Source organism: Eptatretus burgeri, chromosome 15, assembly GCF_056783735.1.
Source record: "Eptatretus burgeri isolate ZD-2024b chromosome 15, Ebu_testis_v1, whole genome shotgun sequence".
Classification (NCBI taxonomy): domain Eukaryota; kingdom Metazoa; phylum Chordata; class Myxini; order Myxiniformes; family Myxinidae; genus Eptatretus; species Eptatretus burgeri.
Genome location: NC_140975.1, coordinates 23,146,397 through 23,156,396, shown reverse-complemented (window position 1 = coordinate 23,156,396; position 10,000 = coordinate 23,146,397). Strand labels below are relative to the sequence as shown.

The window sequence follows — 10,000 nt, the reverse complement described above, 5'->3', positions numbered from 1 at the left end:
ATTTGAGTAAAGGATGATGGGGAGCACTAATTAGTTAGGGGTACGTAGTTGTTCGTGTGTTGAAAAAAAACAAAAAAAAAAAAACAGAAGAAAGAAACATGATGAGTGAACTTGGGTAAGTGGGCCCGAGTGTGAGTGGAGTGAATGTGGAATGCATGGTGCGAATGAATGATTGTGGGGAGGAGTGAATCCCACCCAAGGGAACCCGGGGTTAGTGTAATGTTGGTTAGTGGGTTAGTTAAATTAACCAAAACAGATGTCAGTTTGTTGTTGGTGTCGAACGAAGGCACAAAACCTTTTTGGAGGGTGCAGGAGTCTATTGACCGGCTGGGAGCATGGCTGTGGAAATATGCCTACTGACTAGAGGGCACCGGAGTAGTCGGCCAGAGTAGGTCATGGGTCCAAGGCACTGAGTTAGTCTAATGGGCACGGATAGCCCACGGAAACGGGACCCGGAGCACCAAAATGCCATGTGGGCATCGACGGGGAAGATGCCAGGAAGGGCATCCCCCATGTTCATATGGAGTAGGTAGGCTCGGAGACAGCCTCAGTGACCTGGAGGTGGGATAGTTTGAGTTCGGCAGATGGGTATCCCTGCCAATGGAGCCACGCTGCCCAGCCACGAAATTGTGCAAGAGCACGAGAGAAAATTTGTGGGTCAGGCCCAAATTAATAACGAACACCAACACAGGCGACGGGAATCATGGTTGTTTGAACCGATAGTTTAAAGAGACAGGCGTGTTGAAAAGCCCCGGGGATATATTAATATAACGTTAATAAAATGGTATGATAGATAGGAAATGTGTACCCCTTCACACCATCCATCCCTTCGCTGTCCGTAGGCTGCTGGACTCATCTTGGAAATGCTGAATCCTGTGGGAGCTATTCTGAGGCTACATTGGGCCTTGAGACAGATTCACTTGTCTCTTTCTCAATCCTTTCAAAAGGGACCTTGGGGATTGGGAATAGACAGTTAGGACAGGTTAGCCGAACACAGACAATAAAAGGGTTAGGTACACATGTGATTCGGAATTTAAGAAAAAAAAACAAAAAAAACGGGAGGACCCTAGGTCACGCGGTTGAGTTATTGGCGCCCACGGTCGGTTAAGCAACCCACCACGCCACTGAATTATCCGTGTGTGATGGCCTACAATTCCGGGAAGTCTGTTGGGAGCCGAGATAACTTCCTCCCCCTCGTGGTCTTCTCACCCGGCCCCGGGCCCGCAACAATATATATATATATATATATATATATATATATATATATATATATATATATATATATATATATATATACATATGTGTATTTATATGTATATATATATATATATGTAATATATACATATATTACTTTGCCAGCAGTTCAAATTGGTAACAAAGAAGTGAAAATAAGATTCTGTTGGGTTATCTTGACTTTATTGAAGGTGAACGGGTAATGAACTCATTGTGAATGTTCTGCTTGTGTGGGAGACCATTTTTGGTCATTTCGTTAAAAAGCTAAAACTAGCAATGTAAAATGTGGGATTATAAATGTTGTCTTATGAATCGCAAGCCCTTGAAAAGTATTTGTGCAACACTCTAATGCTTTTGGAAAGTAAATAAGGACATGGCAAAACATCGACGTTGCCTTCGTTTTGGTTTCACTTTCTACTTGTGTAAAAGTTTTTTTTCTATTCCTGAAAATAGACCTTTGTAAGGAATGGCTGAATGGCTAAAGGTGGAATTAAGGAGCACTTCCATCGGAAACAAAACATTGTGGTTGGGGGAAGGGGGTTAACTGAGGGGGGTGGTGGGGTTAACTGATAAAACATTTGGGCTCGATTATTCAAATAAGTTCTGCTAACTTAATGAGAGAAAGTGGGGTTAACTATCAATTTCATAAGAAAGATCAGCCATGTCAGGCTTAATCATTTTCATAGATGTTGAGACTTAAATAGATGGTTATTGTTTGTTATTATTGGAGACATTGTGTGTGACTTCCTGAAGTTCAGACTCTTTCTTGCCAGTCGTTAGATGCTCAATACCTTCCTTATAGCTGCGGGATCAGGTGCAGAGACGGGAAGAGAGGAGGACGACAGGAAGAGATCATCTCAGAGCCAAAGGAACACATGATGTAAAATACATGATATTAGTGTGTCCTGCTGCTATCCTTGCAAGCAGCTTGCACCAATAAAAAAAAAGTATGTTGGGGCAAGCAATATGTAAATTAATGATGAACTTGGTTGTAAAACCAATGTGCCTTGAAAGAGGAATACAAAAAAGAGCAAGACTGATCACTGCTGTTGCCACCTCATCTCTTCTACAGTGTCAAGAAGTGGCCGTTTTCGTGACTCAGGCAACAGCAAAGCTAGAAGTCCTGCACACAAGGACACCACACCATAGACAATCTGTGGTAGGAAAGGGTACTCTTCCTGGAAGATAGAAATCAGCGGAGCCAACATTCCTCCCACTCGTGCCATGGTGGCTGTCGTACCAAGACCATTCTGCCTGCAATGCAAGATTCAACATATATTATAGCAGAGTTCCTGAGAATTGTCCAAAATGGATAACACAAGGCCCTCATCATTGTCTTCATACAGTTCTCATTCCCATTTGCTCTTACCTGATTGCAGTTGGATATAATTCTCCAGTACAGAGATAAAGTATGTTAAAGGAACCTGCAAAAGCTCCTTTCCCAATAACTCCAAGTGAGGCATGAACAATTTTCATTTCTGCAGAATATAAAGTGCAAATGGAATTCATCATATTGTAACAAATATATTCCTATTCCTTTTTTTTCCTTAAAAACTCGAATGTGTAACTGAAATAGCAAGCAATACTGGCAATTGCTACATTGTACCAGACGAATAGGAAGTCCCCACCACTCACTTCCCTGAACAAGTGATCATCTTTATATCCCGTCAGATCTGACAAATCAGCTCCAACACACTGACTTCTCTCGTGGGAGATTCTGCAGCATGAAGGAAGTTAAAGAACATCATATGTTTCAATTTTGGACAATTCCTTACCTAAGAAGGAAGCCATCTTTGGACTTGTTTCAGGATAATGGCAGTAATCAACATGATGTAATATAATGATGGGATAGTCAAATTGACATGTCTCACCAAGGACGTAGGGTGGATTATCACCAACAACAAAACCACATCCACAGAATGTGAGAAACTGATTTTATTATTTGGTCTTCATGAGCACATTGGAATTTCTCATTCGATGTCCTCAGATCTGTCCGTCTGTCCGTCTGTCCGTCAACAATTTTTATTTTTCTATCTTCTCCTAGACGTCTCGGCCGATTGAGTTCTAACTTGACACGATGATAATACTAGTTGCTCTCTGTAGATCGTCTGAGCCCTTTTTCGCATTTTCGCCTCGGGGTCAAGCTTACAGGCAGAGCCGGATTTTCCAATAGGCAACATAGGCCATTGGCCTAGGGCCCACCAGTAACTGGGGGCCCACCGGGGACTTGTGGGTTCTCTCATCGGCCAAGGAGTAGGCTAGTAGGCCCTATAGTAAAATGAATAAAATAAATAAGGTAACGAAAAATATAACAGTACATTTTTAAATGCCTGTTTCCCACCATCTATCTATCTATCTATCTATCTATACATTATATACATTACGTGTTGTATTTAGTGGACTTCATTGTTATATTATGTGTGTTTTTGTTTTCTTATTTTGTGATATTGGTATCTGTTATACTAGACTTGAACTAATTTATTATTACTTTATGCTTACCTGATTTATTATCTGACCTCCTACAATCCCTTGACGCAAACAGTATCATTGACAAATTTGCCATAGAAAAAAGCAGGAAAATGTCATTTTGAATTTCACATAGTTGTGCTTGCAAAATTTGTTATGCTTCAGTTTCATTGTATTTTTCCATTATTCCTATGTGTAAGATGTACATGATATGGAACTTCATTTACTTTGATGTACTTTGATGTACTTGATATGGAACTAATTTGATTAAAAATTATTGATGTGTTACATTATGTTGTAATTCCTTTTTTTTTACATTACAATATTACAATATTACGATATATATATATATATATATATATATATATATATATATATATATATATATATATATATATATATATATATATATATATATATATATATATATATATATATATATATATATGTATGTCCCTTCCAGAGTCTCACGGTTATTTGAATTGAATATATTTTCCACATGAAAAGTGTGTTTCTGAGCGGATTTGCATGAAAATTGTCTTCATTAATCGTGTAGCTACACCAGTAGGTCCCAAAACTGAAAACAGAAATCAACTAGAACTTAAGACAGCCTCGTTATACGGCATGGAAACTGATGGAAGCCCATGGACGCTACCCCTCGCTGCAATGCATTCCGCACTGATAAGGTTTGTCCTAGAGTCCACAAGCAAGTAAATCCGGTCCTGGTTACAGGGTCATCAAGTGCAAAATGACCGATGCGTCGAATGGCCTATAGGGAAGCATCGGACGGCTATAACGCATAATGGGTTTCATAGGGATTATTAAGAAGATTTAATTTGACCAAGTAGTTTCTCGTTACCTCTGTTGTCTGGCCCTGTTTATTGGGCAAAACGAGGTCCACTGACTTCAACACAGCTTCGCATGGTTATTTTAAGTTCAATTTAAATTTTTTTCACTTTTCATCGTCGCTAAGGTTGACTAACACTTGGTTGCATCGAGTTTTGTGAACATTGAATGTTTATATCCTCGGTCTGTGCGGAATGCATTTCAGCGAGGGGTAGTGTCCATGGGCTTCCATCTGTTTCCATGCCATATAACGAGGCTGTCTTCAGTTCTCGTTGATTTTTGTTTTCACTTTTGGGACATACTGGTGTAGCTCCACAATTAATAAAGACAATTTTCATGCAAATCCGCTCAGAAACACACTTTTCATGAGGAAAATATATTCAATTCAAATAACCGTGAGACTCTGGAAGGGGCACCACATGCTTTCCGTTCACTGCTTTACCTCGTAACCTGTCCTCCTTAGGGACTGCTTATTCGTAGCGTCTGTGAGATATATATATATATATATATATATATATATATATATATATATATATATATATATATATATATATATATATATATATTAGATAGTTTGGGGATGTGCTGTACAAGTATCTGAAAGAATTCCGGTGAAAAACGGACGTTTTAAGATTTTGTTCGGGCATTTTGGACGGCGAGCTGGCTGGTCACGTGACGCCGCGCAGACCTGCAGGCAGCGAGTGATTGAGTTTCTCGGTGGCCCGAGGGTCCTTTTTAGTTGGGGTTCAGCTCTGTCCTGGATACAGCCATTAAATGCACACACTTATAGTATTTATTTCATGGCCATAAACGCGGGTTTGAAAATTGCATAATGATGTTGGGAATGATTCCCAGAATATGGAGATTTTTGCTTCGAGCGGCTTCACGTGTTTATTTTAAATTCAATTTGAATTCTGTTTTCACTTTCCATAGTCGCTAAGGTTGATTAACACTCAGTTGTATCAAGTTTTGTATCCAAGCTGACCGACAAACCCGATCTTGTGTATTTTTACCTCTGCACCGAAAGTGAAGGACGTTATGTTTTCACCCCTTTCTGACTGTTTGTTACTTCCAAAATCGAAGATTTTTCAAGTATATCAGTCAGTCGATTTTGTTATTCTGTGTGTTTGTCTGTCTGTCACCACCTACAGGTCACAATTTTAAACAGATCTTCACAAAACTTCATCACATGGTAGAGTTTATCAAAAGGGGAAAGTCTATAGTTTTTGAGGTCAAAAGGTCAAAGGTCAGCAACTAAGGTGGTGTTTCTAAAATCCTACATTTTCATCCGATTGACTTGAAATTTGAAGAGGATTTATATTCAGGTCACTGAATTAAACCAGCTAATTATTTTTGAGGTCAACATCGACCAGTCAACATAGCCTCAAGGTCAACAACTAAAGTGGTATTTCTGAAATCCTCAATTTTCATCCGATTGACTTGAAATTTGAAGATTGTATATATCACAGGTCACTGAATTCAACCACCTCTTACTTTGGAGGTCCACATTGGCCAAAAGGTCAACATAGGCCAAATTTCTAAAATTGTCAATTTTCATCCAATTCACTTGAAATTTGAAGAGGAGTTGCATATTTGTTCATTGAATTCAACCACCAATTATTTTTGAGGTCAAATTTGTTTTATGGATTTTGCAAGTATCATGCTCTGCACGATATCTTATTCCTGTTTGTTTGTCTGTTTGTGTACAAGATATCTCAAAAAGTTTGGGATGGATCCAGATTAAATTTTCTGGACAGGTTCGGTGTGTGATGAGGACGAACTGATTAGATTTTAGTGAAGATCCGTATCCAGATCCGACTTCTAGAATTTTTAAAGTTATTCTTCACCATTGCGAGATAGGGCCAAAAACTATATATATATATATATATATATATATATATATATATATATATATATATATATATATATATATATATATATATATATATATATATATATATATATATATATATATATATGTGTGTGTGTCTCACGATATCGATAAAATTAATGGACGGATTCGGATGAAACTTGCTGGACATGTTTGGTGTGTGACGAGGAAGAATTGATTCAATTTTGGTGAAGATCTGGATCTGATAATTTTTTAAGTGAATCTTTACCATTGAGAAATAGGGCTCAAAAACGATATAGAGCATGAATGATATTTTTAAAAATGTATTAGGCCAGATAAGTTCTCGTAGATCATGCATTATGGGGTGGAGGTATGCACTCCACCAAGTGCCCTTTTAGCCCATGGTGGTTTATTTCCGTTCCATTTCCAACGACACACACACACACACACACACACACACACACACACACACACACACACACACACACACACACACACACACACACACACACACACACACACACACACGTATATATTGTAATGGAAATGGCCCTTATTAGGCTACTAAATATAGGATTAGCTCAGATCCCCCATTAAATGCATGTTTAGCTTGGTTGTTGGGTAAAATGGACGTTACATGTGTGTCGGGAGATGTAAGAGGCTGTTTATTGTTTGTGCGGTGGTGGTGGATCGAGAGCTCCCTCTTCTTCCTTCCCTATCCCGGACGAGGCCCCGCCTAGTCGGCTGAGAGGGTGTGGCCAAAAAGAGGAAGTGAAACTGAGGGGAAGAGTTTGTCGCTTCGTAAAGGGGGAGGAGCGAGTGTTTCGAAGTGAGCGAACGAAGGAGGGACAGTGTTGGATCTGCCGGGAGAGACGCTGAACCTGAGCGTGCCGAGTCTGCATTTTTGGCAGTAAGAGAGGCTGCCTGCACGTCGAGTCTGCATTTTTGGCAGTAAGAGAGGCTGCCTGCATGTCAAGTCTGCATTTTTAGCAGTAAGAGAGGCTGCCTGCACGTCGAGTCTGCCTTTTTGGGCAGTGGGAGAGGTGGCCTGCACGTCGAGTCTGCCTTTTTGGGCAGTGGGAGAGGTGGCCTGCATGTCGAGTCGGTGATCGACTCTTATGAGGAGGTGATTCTGCCATGAGAGAAACGGCAGCCGGCTTTGAGAGGCGAGTGTGGAAAAGGAAAGAAAATGTGATTCTGCAGAGAAAGAAACTGAGAGGACGGAGTTGAGAAGTCGGGCTTCGAGGCGGGAAGGCAAGAGAGGAAACGACGGAGCCTCTGACGGTCCTTACTCACCTCACGGCTCGACACGTTTGCCGATCCGCTTGCCGGAGCCCGACACCTCAATTTGGGCCTTGTCTGGTGAACAGGGCAGGCCTGGATTTGTATGCTGGACCTTGAGAGAAATCAGCTGAGGCCCATCGTCGATCTGACTGTCTTGTGCCGTCGACCTTATGCGGGGTCAGAGCGCGCAGAGACCGCATGCGGTGCGGAAAAGGAAGGTGAGCACTGTCCTGCCACGAGGTGTGTTCGAGTTCGAGCTGGGGGCTCGAATCCGTGGACATCCGCTTGTTACGAGCGACATTCGTGCTTTTGACACTTCCCTCTCGTCCATGAAACCTCACCAAGTACTCTGTCTTATCTGCATGCTATCTGTCTGTCTTGTCTGCACGTTGTATAAGGCATATCTCGGTTGCGACCCCCTCGAAACCTGTAATCCATAGTTCCCTAGTTAAGAACGGGTTAAAGATTGTTAATACAAACATTGTCGTGAATGTTTTGCTTGTGTCGTGTTCCCCGATGTTCCCCAATAAATCTGGTTGGTTCGTATGAAGTTGCCGCTATGGATTAATTTGTGTCGCGTCGAGGAACGATCCGTTCGATTGGCATATAAAACCAAAATGGTTACAGACTGGCAGAAAACGCTAGGCATCTGACAAAACCAGTCTGTAACCGGGGTTCTATTTCCCCAACTGGTAAGGTACAAGTATTACGTTGGTATCACGATTGAAGACGCGTGACCTGAGGCCTGTGCCGAGCCGGCTGGCGTTATAAACCCCCGGAGACGGTCGTGGTGAGGGTGGCGCCAAAGTCTGGTGAGGACCCGCCACCCCGGATCCGCAACAATATAAACATAAATATGTACATATTGTTGCGGGTCGGAGGTCTGGTGGAGAGAACGACCACGAGGTGGGGGAAGTTACGTCGTCTCCCACCAGACTCCCGGAATTGTAGGCCGTCGCTCACGGATAATTCCGTGACGCGGCGGGTCGCTTAACCGACTGTGGACGCCCAATACCTCAACTGCGTAGCGTATTGTCTTCCTGCCAGGTGTAATCAGTTTACCTAATTAACCACATGGTTTCGACTACCAGGGAACCACGCCCTCGGTATGCCTTGCCCGAACCAGATCACTCTCCCAACTACGGTAGAGTACCAACTACCAATGATCGGATGCAGCCAAGCGGAACTGCCAAGGACGTACCAGCGAGAATGAACAGATTTTTGGGGATGAAGACCCGGCTAAACTTAGATCTGCACCATGCTGGACCAATGAAGGAAAAGACAAAAACGAACTGGGAACATTTCTACAATCATTTATTTATACTAGGTGAGTAAAATCATGTGGTACAGGAACAAGTTTATTGGTGTGTTATGCAGGGGAAAGAAGAGAGAGAGATATAGTGCGACAATTTTTACAGCAACTTATAAAAGCAGACACAGTGCAGACTTACGCGAGATTAATACAAGCAACAATTACAATAATCAAAAATCTTACACAATTTACTTAAAGGCCAGGCGCCACACACTCAGACAAAATAAACCTAGTTCAATGGCAAAGGACTTTTGCAGCCACGGAGGGAGGGAGCTGAGGTCGCAGTTCTTTTGGTACCTGAACGTTCCGAGGGAAGGGATGCTCCGTGGTGCGGCACCCGACAGAGGTCATGCAGTTCGGCCCACATCCGCACGTGTTGGGACCATGTCTACCAAGGAGGGGGTGGAGAGCGCGGAGTCCAAGGTATGAACGGGGCTGCAGACAGGAGCAGGACCCGACCGAGGCCTGGTCGAGGTCTTTTCAGCTCTCTCACAACCAACGAATGAACGGACGAATGAACGAACTTTCAAATCCAACCAGCGAACCTCGTCCTCCCTCAACCAACAACGAACTCTCTGACTCTCTCACTCTACTCTGAGGATGGTGTCGTAATTTATAGATCCCCAAGGTCGGGGAGGGACCTTGGTGAAGCCGACGTAATCGTCCGTCCTGATTGGACAGGGCCTTCATTGGGTCCGCCCTTCCTGGGCAGGGTTTCGGCCAGGCCTGGAAAGCCCACCCAATCCACGCGTGTCTGGACCCGTCAAGAAGAAATTGGAACGTTTGGGGAAGCCGAGGAACTGGAACAGCGAATGCGAAGATTTTGCCTCGAAAAACGAGCCTCCGGAGACAGTAGATGGACATTGCGGCGCTGTGGCCAGGAACAGAGGGCTGCAAGCGCTATGGTACCGTGGATCATAATGGAGGGGAAATAATGATTTATTAATCGAACTAAAAAAAAACATCGCAACGCACCCCGGTGTCTTCCCTCTACACACAAGGTAGGG

The 10,000-nt window shown here is 42.6% G+C and overlaps 1 protein-coding gene across 1 annotated transcript in view; it reads right to left on the bottom strand.

Moving 5' to 3' along the window:
• Positions 1-1,394: 1,394 nt before the first annotated feature.
• The window catches only part of LOC147011735 (solute carrier family 22 member 6-B-like), a 65,413-nt gene continuing 56,807 nt past the window's right edge, over positions 1,395-10,000 (bottom strand). The window contains exons 8-10 of the mRNA XM_085857658.1: positions 2,603-2,711; positions 2,290-2,487; positions 1,395-2,035 (exon numbers count right to left, since the gene is read on the bottom strand). Of these exons, the coding sequence (XP_085713784.1) occupies positions 1,942-2,035; positions 2,290-2,487; positions 2,603-2,711 (401 nt within the window). The 3' untranslated portion in view covers positions 1,395-1,941. The remainder of the gene's footprint in view (positions 2,036-2,289; positions 2,488-2,602; positions 2,712-10,000) is intronic.